Below are 17076 nucleotides of genomic sequence, written 5' to 3'. Positions count from 1 at the left end.
TATTTGATGTTATTTTCACCTGTTGTTAAGTCATTAAGCAATGGGAAATTGACCATTCAATTATTTTCGTATGGCAGTTCAAAGGGAATTTTGGCTTGTTGCCGAAATACGAATTTCAGCCACAAGGGCGCACCCCTGCCCCATCCAACTGTAAAGGAAGGAATACGTTTCTGTACATTACCTTTCATTTTCTCAGATGGTAACAAAAAAAAAAAAACATAATAATTTGTATAAAAGTTTTAATATGTTCTTAAATCACAAAATCAACTAAACAATTTGAATTCAATTTGAATCACCATTTGCTTTTGTTTGGCTTTCAGGGATTCCGTAACGTGTGACTTTATGGCATATGAACAATAATGAAACAGAGAAAAGGGCAGATACAGAGTGAGAGATACACGAGTGCTGTGGGCCGAGGTTCTCTGAGGCATGTTGTGTATTTTGTTGTGTTGGAAGATGGAAATGTTGCTCTCAGCACCTCACACTGACGCCGCATACATTATTCAGAAAATCAAGGGCGACCAGCTCTCCTGACGTGAAGCCCGAGGCACTTTATCGAACCCAGGCAACCCTTTACTGCATAATTTGCCTTCCTTTAAATGTCTGTATTCTCCAAACTGTATATTTGTATCCATTTCCCATTATTGCGGCTGGAACAGAGGCGCCTCTGTAAAGTGGCGTACCGGTCGTCCTCATGGCGCTGATGCACGTCGATGGAAGAGGCGTTTTGTGCAAAACTTGTTCACACATATTCTCCTGGCTTCAATGGAGGCTCTAAGCCACACCGTGTACGCCTCAAAAGAGGAGAAGATTAACAGTGGGAGATAAAAAGATTCGGAGAGAGTGTGCAGACCGTGGAAATGAGATGCTGATGCTCCGTTAGCTCATTTGTCACTGTTCTCCTTCGCAGGAAAGTCGCCGTAAAGTATTCATGGGCTCCTTTTACTTTACATGTCTTTCTGCATTAGATCACTATTGACTCTCACACAGAAGAGAGTCTTTGAGGGCGCAGTGTGATGTCGTCTGAGGCAGAACGTCTGCCGGGGCATACCAAAATCAGAAAGACTATTCCCCGCTAGTTTACCACGGCGTACAGGTGGAATACATATAGACGTGATTACAATTTAAGTCAGGGAATCAATTCCCACAATAAATGATTCAACAAACCAGCAGTGGAGGCTCAAATGAAATGCACACTAAATAATCAAAGAAAGAGTGAGATTTCAAAAGGATGTTTCTCCGTATGGTGGCTAGTCGGATCATTTAAATTACGCTTTTATCCAAAGCAACGCACATGTACTGCAATAATGTATTAAGAGAACTGATCAGGGAACATCATCTAGGGACCATGAATTTCTTTGCCAATCCTTTGTGTACAACGGGGAGAAGGGACAAGGAAAGCATCAAGGATGTCTAAATGTGTCCACAGCACTTTGGTGTGAGAAAGTTAAATATTCTGAAAACTGTTGGGGCCTTGTGATTGGCTGTCTTTCACTCAAATGCATCGGGTAAACCAGCATCGGCATACAGTACTAGACGCTGATTTATGTTCCAGACCCACTCCCAAAGCCGCCTACATAGAAACAAAACTCTTGATACATGATAATAATTCCATTGTTTCAAACAAAGGAGTTCCTGTTTAATTCCTCATTTCAACCAAACATGCCGATCTGATATTGTCTGGCCTTAAGTGTGCATCAGACTCGCTCCCCAGCACCGTCCTCTCCATCACCTGCTCCTGTAATCAAAAGCATTCTCTCATTGCTCCGAGCTGAATAAAACATGAGGGCTATTTGCATCTCTGAGGAAGCACGGAGAGTCTGCTTCCTGTCTCACAGCAGACAACGTGCGTCTCATGGTCAGCGGTGGCTGTATCTTCATCTCTATAAAACCCTTTTGGTTCAAGTGGAGGTCGCACACTCTGGTAGTGGAATGCAGACACACCCAGTAACTACCCTCATCCCATCTTCTGTGCGCCAGCCTTCTTGGCAATTCAGCCATCGCCTGTGCTTTGGAGATATGCAGACTTGAGATATGCCTTCGCTTTGTGTCAAGAATATATCTCAAGCTCTGCCACCAAGCACATGGAGGTTATTTGTTTTGGCTTTTAAAAAGGAAAGACGGCTTTTATTAAGGCTATAAACACGAGAGAATGCTCTGTAGAGTATTTAGATGCACACTTTAGATTGTCACAGACAAACGAATTAAAATAGAGAAATCACAGAGGATTTCCTGACTGCTTATTTAATCCCTTATTCCCGTCAGGAAGGTGATGACTTTTCTTTCTAAATCCCTGGAGGAAAAATACAAACCGCTTCCTCCGAGATATGACAGCCAGTATCTGTAGAGAGCACTCCTCTGAGACAAGATAGAAGGGGGGGTACGGAGGGGGCTCTGCATTATCAGATGAGCATCCATACTATTTCCCCTGAAGACGGAAGAAATGTTTAAAATGAGGCCATCCATACAATGTCTTTCTCTGACGTCCAGTGTTTTCCACTTTGCCTCTAGAGGAGCTGCTTGTCTGATACAAATCCGGGTAGAAAACGCTGAAGACGAATGTGTCCCAAAGCCCCTCTGTCTATCAGTGGTGAGCACAGACGGAAAGAGGAAAGCTATCTCTTCACCCCTCCTCAGTCATGGACAGCTGCTGGGAGGATAAAAGGGAAAGGTAAAGGATAAAGGGCGCGAGGGTGCAGCTTTATGGATTTCTTAACCTGTATGTACGGAGAGCTGTGGGGGCATTTCACACAGTCGCAGAGCCAACGAAAAGCCTCAAGATAGCCGATTTAAGAATGACAAAAAGGCCGGGTGCAAAGCGATTTTGGCCCCCAGCTGAAAAGCATTATCTGGAAATGGGTCAGAGCAGGCACAAATGAGAGGGAAGACGCCAAGCTCCTCACAAAGCGGATTTCAATTTCAAAGAAAAGTACACGCGGGAAGACTTTGGAGTACACGCACTTCAATATGCCCTCGATGGAAAGACGCACAGATCCCGGTAAACATGTGCAGGCGGAGATCGCCGGAAGGCTGTCTGAAAGCTTCATCGTGAAGTCGTGTGTAGCGACTCAAGATTTAAAGGTGCTTTATGTTGAAGTGCATTCGGTCTCCACGGAGGAAAGAGTGAGACGTGTTTGGCATTTCAAAAGTGACGCTTGCACACACTGTATGAAAAGGGCAGAGTTGCACAGACAGTATTCACACTGCATTAAATACAAGCTAGTGATTAGCATGAGTAGAGACCACGGGCTTTTGTTAAAGATCATAAATGATGGTAAGGTTTTCATGGTTCTCTCACTGACTCTTTGCGACTTATTCGTACGCCGGCAGGCCGAAGAGCTGCGGCTGGAACTCCTCCATGCTGCTGAGTCGCAGCGTGGCCTCCTGGGTAAGACTGGGGTCCATGTTGTCGTCGGGGATCATCACCACCTGCATGCCCGCCGCCAGCGCCGCCTTCACGCCGGTGGGAGCGTCCTCGAACACCAGGCACTGAGGAGACAGAATGATATCATCCTATAAGCCCATTAGGTGGAGGACACCCTGAGCGCTGACACCACAAACACACGGAGAAATGGAAACCTTTTTCATTTCCAACGTGATTAACTTGATATTCCTCACAGGACTGTTTACCTCTGACAGGTGCAATATCCATTTCAGATACAATAAACGCTTCCTGCAATTTCCTCTGCTGTGTTTATGTTTTCAGCCATTGCACTGAGGATCTGACACATTGCATATCAAGAAGACGCACGCCATATCATCCGGCTTGATGTTCTAATAACGCTCAGGCATGGCAGCTGCAGACTGAGGGAAAAGCTAACGGGCAGTGTTACCCTGGGTAACGAAGAAGGGAAGAGGGGATTGTTTGTTTAAGGTTTGCCAGGAGGTTGAAAGGAGGAGGGTGGGGATACTGTGTGGCGGATCTTAGGAACATTGACACCAAAGAGCGAAAAGGAATATTATTTCCCTTTCCGGTGAGTCCCTTCTTTTTGGAGTTCTCGTTTGAACTGGATTCCCTTTTTTTTGGTGAAGTGACTTTGGACTTATTATTTTTGCTTTCGTTTGGATTATTCAGCCTTAGACTGCATTTTAAGTTTAAGAATGACTTCAGATATCATTTGTGTTTGTACTTGTGTTGGCGGTGGTGAACGGGTTTGGGCTAATCAAAGTGTCTTTGTGATGCCAGACTGACTCTGTCTAGGGTTTAGTTTGGGGGGGGGGGACTTTATTATTTAGAGGACACATTTAATTGTCAGCCACTCTCTTGTCCTGGCTAAATGACCACAGCAGCTCCCGACCTTTTTTCAATGGTAACTAGGCTTAAAATATGAGCTGATTGTTACAATGTGTATACCAGAATTTGATTTCCATAGCGTCTAAAATAAACCCATAACTAGGCTCACAAATCCATGACTAACTGTACCATACTTCCTGGTGCTGCAGGATTCATGCCATGTGCCACAGGCTAAATAACGCAAAGGCTGTCGATAAAGCAAGCATTATTTTTGTCTCGAGGTGCCAATACGAAATCTGAGTGCCTAAATATTGAGCCTTTATTTCATATAACCATTAATGCATTCTGCAAATTGCTCTTTAACCCGTAGTTGAAGTGCTTCTTTGTTCCCTCTTTCATCAACGTCTGTGAATTCATTCTTCGGCTCAAAGCCAGCCTTGACTTTGTGGTTGGAAACCGCACTTGTGTGAATAAAGGAAACAGTCGTACAGAGCGACTAAAGCTCTGCAAGAAGCCAAGCCTCAGAAAAACCACGAGAACCTTTGTTCGTCTCAACTCTAATACTCAGGTAGAACAAAGAGGCCTCTGCGAGACCCTTTAAACCCCAATTGACTTCTATGATGTCACTAATCCTGAAACCGGAGGATGTGGAACAATGATGGCGGAAACACCGGGTGCACAACGGAGGGATTTTGCTAATTCCCTTGATTGGGAGCAATTAAAACGGGTAATTATTACCCAACGTGCTAGTGAAGCGACCCTTTAATCTGCTTCCAATCCGTGCATCAAAATAGATGAAAACAGACGAATGGTTCACCAGTTTCAAAATTGGGGAAATGATCTTTAAAGCAGAATGGACCAGCCTCGATGCAGACTGAGATACACAGAAACTATCCACAGTACCCTTAACGTCTGTATGTGCCATTAGCATACCTGAGAGGACGAGAATGAATGCCTCAGAGAAGACGTGTAAATGCATCCATGTCTGTGATTTCAGCTGGAGCCCTCGACGTCAGTACCACCGCCATCGCCTCTTTTCAAACACATGAAGGACCTGTTTATGCTCTGCACGCAATTAATCCTCCCAAGAGTAACTACGCCAATAAGCGTTCTGAAGTAGCCACTTATACCGCTGCAGGAAGTCAACAACCTGTTACCCGCCGGAGCTGGTGCAGCCCAGATGGGGTTTTGAAACAGGGTCAAGTGCATCAAGTACTTTTTTCCCAGAGTTTACTCCACTCGATGCATATTTGTTGTTGATTCCCAGAAGCAGCTGCTACCTGAATCGGAGGTTGTGTTCACCGTCATCCTCCTGGTATTGACGTGATGTTGCATATGCTAAACCCGTCACGATCTCTGCCGGCAACCCTTGAAAGAATCGCCTCATGAGCTCGGAACAAAAGCAGTACAGTACCTGTGACAGCAGATACGCATCTCATTATCTGTGTTGCTTCTTTCTTTCTCATATTGAAGCGACGGGAAGGAAGTGGGCGTGCTACTCCACCACCAGAGGTGAGTCAGGAGAGGATTCAAAGAATGTGTGTGAAAAGCAGTGGGATGTGTCCATCAGATCGTGGTATGTTCCAGAAAATAAGATCTGGAGCAAACGTTTCAGAAAATGTCCAGAAAAGAATCGCTGACATACATCACCGTCACATGACTTCACATCGACGTGGGTGAGATAAAGGGTGGCTAATGTTCCGCTTCATGGCGCTTTGTACTCTCATTTAGTCTCTTATTAGGAACCGCTTTCATTATATATATCTCTAAATATTGCAATGTTAACTACCATTAACTTTAATTACCTCTCTAATTACCCTAATTGGCATATATGTTACAATCTACAATGTGGCTAACTGTTTGTTGTATCGCATCGGAATTTCATAGAAATGACTTTAAATGGGATCAAGGTTTCCAGTTGTAGTAAGTGCAGGTAAGTGTACACATTTCTACCTGAAGTGGTGGAGGAAGCACAGCAGCATCACTATCCGAGCACTGTGGCCCAGATCCCTCTCCCCACAGGGACTGACACAAAGCAGAGGTGTGCTGCTTGTTCCGTCCAGACGCAGAGCAACAAAGCCTCCAACAGATGTAACACGGTAGAACTCTCTTTGCCAACCTCTAAGGGGGAGGACAGAGATCTTTCCATGCCGACATAGACCCTGCTAACGTCAATTCAGAGCCTACAGCGCTCAGTGGCTGACTTAAACAGCAAGAAATGGCAAAAATACTATTGTTGCAAAAAAACAAGATCACAGCCAAATGCTCCAACTGCATCAAGCAATTTGGTTTGCTCTTTGCCAAGATGTTCGGAGACATGACTGCATTATGCATTGGCAAAAAGCGTCGTAATAGAAGCAAAGACTCCCTTTGAAAACGGTTTTTGAGAGCACATTACTTGCCATTCACACAGCCGAAAGGAAATGCAATTTAATTCCGGTTGAGCTTTGAAAACGACCTCTCTTTAATATACTACTTGCTTGCAGGGATTGAGGAGGAACGGACACGTAGTCACCGTGGAGGTGTCCAGTACGTCAGTGTCACTGAATAAAGTTTCACGTGGAGCTTTCAAAGTTGGACCTCCTGACTTCCCCTCCCTCCGGGTGGACCTGTGAGCAGGCGCAGCCCCCCCCCCCCCCTCTTCAAACGATGCCATGGAAGATTTACTACCTGTCCTCAGGCCTACACCCAAACACATGCAAGATTCATCAGAGCCCACCGACTCTGGAAGCGCCGAGTCTGCACAACGAGACAAAAGGCGATGTGGGGTGAGGCCAGAGCACAGAGAACTGTGTGCACACCATCCCATTGTCTCCAACACAATTGGCCCAATAACACAACACACACAGAGCCAGCTCTCAGAGGAGTGTGTTGTGGGAAGGCTGTGATTTGGAGAAGACCCAGGCCTTGTTCTCCGGCACACAATAAGAACGCCTCTACAATGAGAGGAGTCGTGCTTTAGATACGCTCACAGGCGCTGATATTCCCAAAGATCATGCCTGAATAGATTTCACATTCTATATGGGCATTCGCTCTGTACGGTTTGAAGTGTAGAGAAAAGGCGACGAAAGAAGACATTGATAGCCCCGTGGAAATCTCATCAACTCAGTCAAATCATCAATACGTTAGCACTTTGTCTTAATCATATCATAATATATGTAACCTGCGGTGTTGAGAAATGGGAGCCATGTTTTGACTAAAATGGAGCCCTTAATGAAACTAAAATGAAAGCAGACAGAGTTGATTCATCAATATTAGGTTCAACATGTCCTTTGAGAGGTCTTGTTTTTGAAAGAATGTTCGAGGGCTCTTGCTAACCATTTCTGACGCCAGGCCCCTCGACACTGTGCGATTCCGTCTGATCGTAGTCTTCAGTGGTGAGAGAAACGTGGTTGAATATTCGGTCATTCATTGAAAACGAGTGTTCTTGGATATCACTGTGAAGCATGTTGACTTTGTGAATTTGCTGCAGGCTTTCTCCGCCATCAAAGAGGTATCAGGTCAGCTGATCAGTTGCTCCTGAGGGTGCCAGAAACAAAGTGTAAGCGCAGAGGGGGCCGTGCTTTCTCTGCTGCCGCCCCTAGAGTGTGGAACGACCTGCCCTCGCTCGTCAGACAGGCGCCCACACCGACTGCTTCTAAATCCCGTCTTAAAACCCATCTCCTTAGCATTCGGAAACAAGTAGAGTGTTGCTTTTATTTGCTTTCAGTGGTTATATGGCTGTTTTTTATTTTTTAATTATTACATTTATTCTGGTTTGTTTTGTGTTTGTATCTTGTATTTTAAATGTATTTATATTATGTTGTGTGAGCACTGTACAGCACTTTGGTCTGAAGGTTTTAAAGTGCTATATAAATAAAGTTGGATTGGATTAAATGTAGAACCAAACTGTCGAGCGCCAATATTAAACGATGTTCAGGAAGACATAACACTCAGACTAATAGACACAAAATCGAAAAATTGTAAATAAAGAAGAAGTTTGTGGGTCTCTGGCCAACATATTTCAATATACCCATCCCACACAGTGTGACATTCACTTCAACTGGCAACATGTTCAACACGTTCAAAATGAAAGCCCTCATAAAAATGCTAATGTAGCATCGTAACACTGACCTTTTGACCTGTGCTATGGTGATTTGTTATATACGAATGCACCTGCCCATTGCCTGAGCAAGTCAGATGCTGCGTATCACAGCGCACTGACATTTTTGACAAATTGTAAAGCACTTACGCATCACTGTACCCGTATGCCAAGGCGGGTTTGCCATCACTTACTGTACGGAGGCTCAGTCACTGGCACTTTCTCATTTCCAAGGCCATGTTGGATAAACTACCATCTTATATCAGCTCCCTGACCTCTCGGCGAATTGAAAGTACTTATTGCCTGAGATCGCATGCTGTGGTTTTATTAAGTGCTAGGACTGTCTTAGGGAAGAAAGCTTTCAGATGTGCAGCTCCACTAACTTGGAACAGTCTGCAAACAGAATGGAAAATTACCAAGCTAGTAGCACTACATGTTTTTAAAGCTCGGTTGGATGCTACAAAATCAGGAGCAGAGGGAGGGCAGAGATACTGTGTGAGGTGAATTGAAGTCAAAAGTTGTACTCTGAGTTATAACTCATTGGAGGCATAGCTCACAGCCATGGAACAGAGACATCGTTCAGTGTGGCTCACCCTGTCGGGGGACATCATTTCATTTAAGTCCCATACATCTGCTGTGAAATCATGCACTACAGCAGTAGCTCACGGATCAAGAGTAAACCAAGCATAGTTGTCAGCATTCCCATAGTTAAACACCACAATGTTACGTGGTCATTTGGAAAAGATATCAACTATGCTAACGAAAGAAAGAGGCTATTTCAGCATCATGAGTCGGGTGAGTTGTCTTCATATTAACTTTTGGCTATTGGCACTGCTCGCTGTGTTTTCCTGTCAGACAGTTTTGCAGGTTCATATCTGGCTCCTGGCTTCAGAGGGTTTCGGGGGACTGGGAGTCACTTCAAGACGAGGTGTACCGTTTGAAGCCATCTTTTCATCTTCCTGACGAGCACAAGAACACCCAGCGGAGATGGCTTTGGATCTACGGCTTGCAGATAACATTTGGTGGAGGTATTGATTGAAAAAGTATAGCGACTGATTTTATTCTAGCCGTTACGTTCCATATGCCCTCCAGTGTGGCTTGTAACACTAGCGGACAACAGTGACGCCAACTACCCACAACACAGACAGAACTCTCTCATGTTCCTGCTGCACACCACACAGGTTGTGGGGTCTAAATAGAGAGGGACATCACATGCCTGCACAGAATACATCAACTATAAGCCTCTTATGATTGATTTGCTCACTGTGTGTCTGAGGATCATGTGCTTTACTCAGTGGTTGCTTTGGCAATAACATACGTCTTACAGGTATTACATGGCTGACGCATGATGTGAAACTATAACAAGCTGACGTGTCTGTCAAACACACATGACATATGGGATCGGGGGGAGTTGGACGTGCATGATGCATGTTGAGTGTCCTGCGTGCAGTGGCCGGTGAGTAAGTGACAGTGACAGATCGCCCACTGCATCTTCTAAATGATCCTGCAGCCCGGGGCGGCGAGGGAACGCTTCCTCCTCTCTGATGTACGGAGCAGATAGAGGCCAGCGCTGATGATGAACACACTTTAGTATAAATGTGCATTCTCTGTCGAAGGTCACATGTACAGCCTACATGGTTCAAAGTTGCTTCTGAGGCCTTTCCTTACCCGAGGCAAAGTTCTGACACATAAGAAGTCAGATAGATGTGGCAAGAAAATGCTAGAAATGTCAGTTTTGGCATTCTAATTATATTATTCATACACTAATAGCTTGACTAATCAAGCAGCCAATGGCCTCACAAAGACTTAGATTGAACCCACAACGACGTGTCCGGGAGATTTCAATATCCTGAGTAAATTGGGGGAGATTCAAGTCAAATATAAGTTAATTATTAAGCTTAAAAAACCATTGATAAGAAGGCTATATAAAAATGACATAATCGAAGCATTTCGTTTTCAAGACTGAATGAAATGTACTGTAGAATAATTAGCTTATTTTTTACAATTTATTTGACTTTTTTCTGTTTAAAATATTTGTATTCTGTTTAATTGTATCGGACATTTTGCTTTAATTTCTTATGTTTGTATCGGTATTTTTATTTAAAAAATATTTTTGCACACTCTTGCTAACTTCTTTTTGTCTTTGTATTGCACGTTTTACTTTAACTCGTAACAATAATTTTTTTTTTTAATTTAAATGAATATCTTTATTTAATATATTTTGCGTTTTTATTGCACATTCTTACCTAACCGTTAAATATATTTATTTTATGATGATTGAATGTATTTCATGTTATTCTAAAATAGAGCAGCTGTCACAGTCCCCAATTGTCCCCGTATAAATCAAGTATTATGACAACAATGTTTATTTGGTACGCCAGCGCAGTTCTTTGTTCAATTCAAAATGAATCAATGAAAGGAATTATCTGAACTTAAATCTGTTTGCTGTTTGGAATCGACGGCTCTGACTCTCAGTCCAAAAGGCTCTTTGTGAGAAAGAATCCCAACTTGACATGTTTACCGACTGACACAATGCGCTCACACGAGGGGCCGCTATTACCGAGCACATTTTCATCGGCAGATAACTTACCGCTGTCTGAATGTAAAGAGATTGCAAAGGAAAGCTTGTGGACAGCCCAAGGACTTAATCAGAAAATCACCATTGAGCTCAAATGAGAAGAAAATGTCCCCCTTTGCTTTGATGTGATCCGAGGAGGACCCTGCAGCAGGCTTAACACGCACACTTGAAGTCTGGCGATAAAGTATCGAGCTGGGAAATAGAAACAGGAGGAGGGCCGGCTGCGATCCGTATGCACGTTGCTCTGGTCATGTGCTGCAGTTAGATAGCAGGGACTTAAAACCATTCACTGACTCCTCGTTATATTGTCAGAGTTTATTCCAAAAGCGTAACATCTTGAGTGTTTCAAGAGTCGAGAGGTGAGCCTCGCAGCCTGAGACCTGTTGGAACAGAGTTTTCCTACACTATGGTGTTCCTAACATGTTGCACCATCTCCACTATGGCAGCAGATGCATCTGTTCTGTGTGACTGTGGTCATGTGTGAGCATCAGAGTGGAGTAAAGTAAAGTGATGAATGAACGCCTGAGGTCGGCAAAGTGCACTTATTGGATCATCCCAGTGATGATTCTTTATTATGGGAATCCGTGTAAGCCCCCTGATTTGTGAGGGATGAAAGACAATAGAAAATAGGGCTGGGATGATGGTTGCCGTATTGTTGCAGCATCATTATCCGCACATCCAAAGCTCCTGGAGCCGAGAAGTGTGGGAACCTGTGCTCGCTCAGTTCTTCGCTCACTGTTCATCTACCAAACTGTGGGCTTTGTAATTAAAGTGGTGTAACATTGACACATCAGTTGACTTATCATTATATTATTGTAAAATGAAGTGTAAAACGTATGTTGTTGTAATGCGTTAAAACAGTGATACTCAATGTACAGCCTGCCAGTCAAATCCAGCACCACATAAGGAGCCTTCAAATATTTTCAAAATGTACGTCTGGTTTTCCAATCAACGCCTTTATGGCTAACAACATGGAGGAAGCATCTTTTGGCCGACCTTCTCCTAATCCCGGGTAGCTGGGAAAGAGAAACACACCAGTGCCACCAGAAACGTAGCGTGTGTCCATGGAAAAAGATTCACTTATTTTTAAACAATCAAAGTGTCTACACGTGCCGGCTAATGGCTATAGAAAAGTGCCATTAAAGTCACAACCATGGAGGAAGGCATTTAGAAGACATCGCGGCTGAGCAGACTCGGCGTATGCAGCGAAGGTGAGCGATCTGTGGGAAGTGCAGTGTAGAAACGATCAATGCACACTTGGCATTGAAAGCGACCTGAACCACTTAACATTTACTTACATTTAGCACTTCCACATAAAAACCTTCATTTAAAGATAGGCATTTGGAAAGGGATGGGCTGGTGTGTATTTGATAAAGGCGAGAGGTGAATATGGCGAGCTTTGTCAGAGCGGTAATGGTCCTACTTAATATTTCAATAGAAAAGTTCATGTCTTAATTGTACCTGATTTGAATATCTGGATTATAGAGCCACCCCCAGGTGTGAGGCTTTGTATGATTAATGGCGGGGGAAGAACTAGTTATCTCTGCCTCGCTCTCTCCCTATCGGCGCGTGTGAACTCGCTCACTCTCAGCTTGCATTAATCTTAATCAGGCTGCGGTGCACACCTCTGGTAAAAATCTCCTGTTTCATCAACGGTGTTACATTGGAGTTGTGAAACACGTCTTTTTGCTCGGCGTGGAGAAGAGAGCCGAGGTGTTCCTTTGCCTGTCGGTGGGCTCAGACAGCAGCGTGGACACATTACGGAGCTGTGAGGACACTGGAGTGCTCAGCGAGGGACCGGCTGCCCTGCTCTGCCTCTCAATATCACATGTAATCACATTTTGTTATCCATTTGCTCTACCGCCAGGGGCATTTACATAGAGCATAGGAAACAGTACAGTTCTGTCATTCTTACTATCAGTGTGAAAAGCTAGGACTATTCACCAAGACATCTAAACATGTATATAAGTCGTATAATGAGTACTAGAGCTTTTGTGCACTTGCCAAATCTGACAGAAGTCGTCACTCCAGCAGGCTAGCTGTCTTTAGCAATCACGCTGCACATATTAATATCTACGAGTAGGACTGAATATACTCTGTCCACTGTGTACAAGCAGGTATTAATAAGGTAGCCAGCTGTCTGTAGATAGCAGCCTAATAGGTGGTTGTGGCTGAGGGGGGGACATGGGCGTCTACCAATCAGAGAGTTCAGTATTGATCCTGATTGTATTTTAAGTCGCTCTGGTTAAAAGCTATATACAGCAGATCAAGCAGAAACAGTGGATGTCTGCACGACACTCAACTGCAACATGTACTGGATATATTCCATATCTGTAATCTTTGAAAACACATCATAATGACAGGGGGTGCAGCATAAAGCAATTGAATTGAAACTATGCCGGTCTGTCTGTGTGACATGCCTTTCAGTCCGTCTCTGAGTGGCTGAAAACAAGCTGTTGTTTTTGCATCAGGGTTGAGATTAGGGCAGGAGAGCTGACAATTGGATGTGTGCCATTACCATACTCCTCTGTTTACCCCCCCCCTCAGCTCTGTCTGCTCTGCTTCTCTCTCTCCCTCTGCCTTGCGTTGAGGTCGCTCATCCCCTCCTCTCCTCCCTATAGTCATTCGTTATTCCACCGAACACTCTGTCGATTCCCCCTCTGAGCCTCAGTTTCATATCTCATCAGGAAAAATGCCAGCTCTGACGGTGGCTGGCTGCAGATTAAAAAATCCGGTGTTCCACAGGCAGAGTGCTTTGTAGCGAAGAGCAGAGCAGAGGAGGTAGCGAAAGTACACTGAATTGGATGCCTCAAATGCTCCAGTAAAACAAGGCTGTAAATATCTAAATACAGTACGCCATGACTGCTCTCTTTTTGAATGACTTCTCTTTGTTGCACATCCAGAAGCCATGTGTAAATGCAGGGTTTTATAGTTCACATGTGATTTATGGTCCGTATAAACCTCTTTCACACCGGCAGCTGAAGGTGTATTGGAAGAGGAGAGAGCTTTTGAACACACACATATCAGAAAACAAATGTCTTGTGATGTCAAATACCTCATACAGACGAGTTTGTGACTCACAGGTAACGCCTACCATGTACTGCTGGTACTTCCGGTTACTTGATAAGCGCATTGTTGACTTCGTACTGTGCGGATATTCCAGAATCAGAAGCTCAGCGTTCGCAGGAAAGCAAACCTCGAAGCACGACTGCAAATGTACAATTCAGCTAACTCGGACACGGAAATGCAGGTACGCCTTCGGGAGAGCTTATAGCAGTTGCCAACGAAAATGATTGCGCAAATGACATTAAAGAATATGCAACATAAAACTTCACGGTCTCTTGAAAATCGTTTTGTCGCCATCTATCCCTCGGAGCACTTTAATCACGAAAGGAAGAACGCACCATCTACTTTACAACACGCATGGATTGGTGGATATCATGCATTTACAGAGGACAATTTGTTCAATAAAAGCTGAATGAAGTACTCATGGAGACGCATATTTCCACGCTGAGATGATAAGAAGCCTCTCGGGCCGCCCTTCAAACTGCAATCGAGTCCCCGTTCATTGATTGGAATGACACAAACACACATGTGATGGAGGGGTCAAGGAATAACCTTTGTCCTCTCCAGGCTGCTGCTCAACTAGCTTTTGATCTGATTGGTCTTTCTTAGAAGTGAAGCTTATAGTTCTACTCTTCAGATTCGAGGAAACATGCAGGTTTCATAACACCTGGTGGACGATGTCCCGGTTTCCCATTCCCTCTATAATCAGTTTTCATATGGCCAAGTATATCATTAAATTACTCATTAGAAAGCCGGGCGCTGAGCAACGATCACAGCAGATGTGTTGGTATTAGCATAATGCCGCCGTTTGTCACACGTGATCTCGTTCTCATGGAAGTGGGTCAGGCCTCGCACTGTTCCTCGGTGTCTTTCTGAGAGATATTTGGCAGCTTTTTTCAGACTGACTCAACACACTGAAAGGCTTCCAGACTGTCTGGGAATATATCTTAAACAGCCACTGATCCCTGAAAGCTCTCCACTTGTGATCAAAGCGCCACAGTCTAAGTGTGTGTCTGTCACTGACGTCCTGCGCTGCCTGCATACTGCCAATGGAACACTTCAGAGAAGCTAATATCTGACAAACCGGCCGCTAAACGCCACTCGATGCAGGACATGTGTTGATATTATCCTCACACAAAGGTCTCCTCTACGTGCTAATGGCACAACATTCAAATCTAATGCAATTCAATTCAGAAGCTAAATAAATGACCAATTAGCAAATCCCCAAAAATACGATAAATGGATAAAACTGTATTTTTACAATAATACGAAGTCACCCCTTAAAAACTGTAACAACCCATTGCTTCATTTCCTTCTCTCCTCTCTTCTCTCCGAATGTTCTTTTATAATGGATTTCATTATAAATGTAGCAGTACAAGGTTTTTCTCTCAAGTAGCGGCACACAGTAGGCAGTTCTTTTTTTGGAGCACAGACAGGAAACAAAATAACACTGGAGATTTAATTAAAAGGCCTCCGCGTTCACACTGTACTGTACGCCAGCACAACATGAGTCATTTCAGAGAAGACACAGGAAGTGTCGTGTGCAGCACTCACGTTCTCCGGAGCAGCGGGGGGGAGGAACCTGGAGGCGCACACCAGGAAGGAGTCGGGGGCAGGTTTGCTGTTCTTCACGTCGGGGTCGTCCCCCAGCACGATGTGGTCAAACTGACCGAAGAAGGGCTTGTGTTGGAGGGTCTTCAGCTGGAAGGTTGCCCCTGCCGAGCTGGTTGCCACGGCGACGGGGATGTTGTGCTTGAGCAGGTGGAGCACCAGCTTCTCCACACCTAGCGGGACCCATGTTGCAAAGTCAGGTTTAATGTATGTTTTACCCTCTTTTAAGACTTTGACATTCTGATATACTGCACAACTTTTTCCCTTTTAGTAACTTGTCATATTCTTCCTAGTATTTTAGCTATTCTGTTCCCTCTTCTCAAAGTCAACAGTTTTTGTTGTTGTTGGTTAGATACCTAAAATAAGATTAAGACAAGCTTAAAATACCTTAACGTTTGGTATTAAGAGCATAAGATATGTCAGTAAATACCTCACTGGTGAATGTCAAAAAGTGGTTGCTAACTTTAAGGTTACATAATCACTTACTTTTATGTATTGATATTATTTATATATATATATTTTTTTTTTATATAACTTTATTCCTCTTACTGTGTTCATGTTCAACACAGCCCAACATTTTTTCTTCATTTGCATTTGTTTTGGAACATTTGTGTTTTTATATATTTGCATAATTTCACAAGTTTCTCCTAAAGGAAGTGATATGCACTCGTTTCCACCAGTCACCGTAGATCCATGTTACACAACAGCAAACTTTTTGTATTTGTAAACCTACTTGACAATGAATAAGATTCTGATATGCAAGGCTAATGTTATCAATAGAAACCCTATTCATATAGAGCTCTTTGTACAGGTAGTGAATGTTTCCATTCTTCTTTTGTGTTTCAACAGTGAGCCGAGAGCAGAGCTGTGGGAGGATTTTAATCTACAGCTTCAAGGGTGACACTCTATCAAATGTAATAAAAAGTCCTTCCAAGCTTTTGTGTTAGTTAAAGAGACTGTGAACACATCTTTTAACAGATAGTAATGCTGCTCCACACTTTAGCAAATTCGTTACAAAGGGCTGACTCCAACACAAGGGGAATTTGTCCTCAGTAATGTATCACTGAAACTAGACCAACACAACACCTCTGCAAGGTGTGGGCTAAACCATTACATCCATGCAATAGCTCCTCTTTGTATTGCTTTAAACTCTGTGCACATCACTCTGCAGAAAGGCCTTGCATAGGGGAAGCAGAAGGATGCGAAGTAAGGACAATCTGAATAAGGGCTGAACGATTAATTACATTTTTGTATAGAAATAGCTATTTGGAATCTATCAGTGCAGTCCTGCTCTGAACAAATTACTAGAGTGACAAATAACGCTTCACATTTACAAATGTTTATATGACATTTCAACAATGGAGCATATGGCAGATGCAATGTTAAATCTGAAGGAAACAAGTAAGATATTGGGTGAACGACAGTCTCATCTGCGCCTTTGTGACTTTAAAGGTTTGCCGTTTGTCCTCAATGAGTTTAATGGAATTGTCAAAAGAAATTGCATAG

The 17076-nt window shown here is 43.7% G+C and overlaps 1 protein-coding gene across 3 annotated transcripts in view; it reads right to left on the bottom strand.

Annotated features, from left to right (window-relative positions):
• The window catches only part of pudp (pseudouridine 5'-phosphatase), a 33028-nt gene that overhangs the window by 14375 nt on the left and 1577 nt on the right, over positions 1–17076 (bottom strand). For 2 of the 3 annotated variants that reach the window (XM_034099629.1, XM_034099638.2), the window contains exons 3-4: positions 15514–15743; positions 3303–3489 (exon numbers count right to left, since the gene is read on the bottom strand). In XM_034099629.1, coding sequence (XP_033955520.1) covers positions 3313–3489; positions 15514–15743 — 407 coding nt within the window. In that variant the 3' untranslated portion in view covers positions 3303–3312. Of the gene's footprint in view, positions 1–222; positions 3490–15513; positions 15744–17076 lie in introns of those variants that run through there. The other variant, XM_034099619.1, reaches the window with a different exon arrangement.

Source organism: Pseudochaenichthys georgianus, chromosome 2, assembly GCF_902827115.2.
Source record: "Pseudochaenichthys georgianus chromosome 2, fPseGeo1.2, whole genome shotgun sequence".
Classification (NCBI taxonomy): domain Eukaryota; kingdom Metazoa; phylum Chordata; class Actinopteri; order Perciformes; family Channichthyidae; genus Pseudochaenichthys; species Pseudochaenichthys georgianus.
This window is presented reverse-complemented; position numbering and strand designations above follow the sequence as displayed.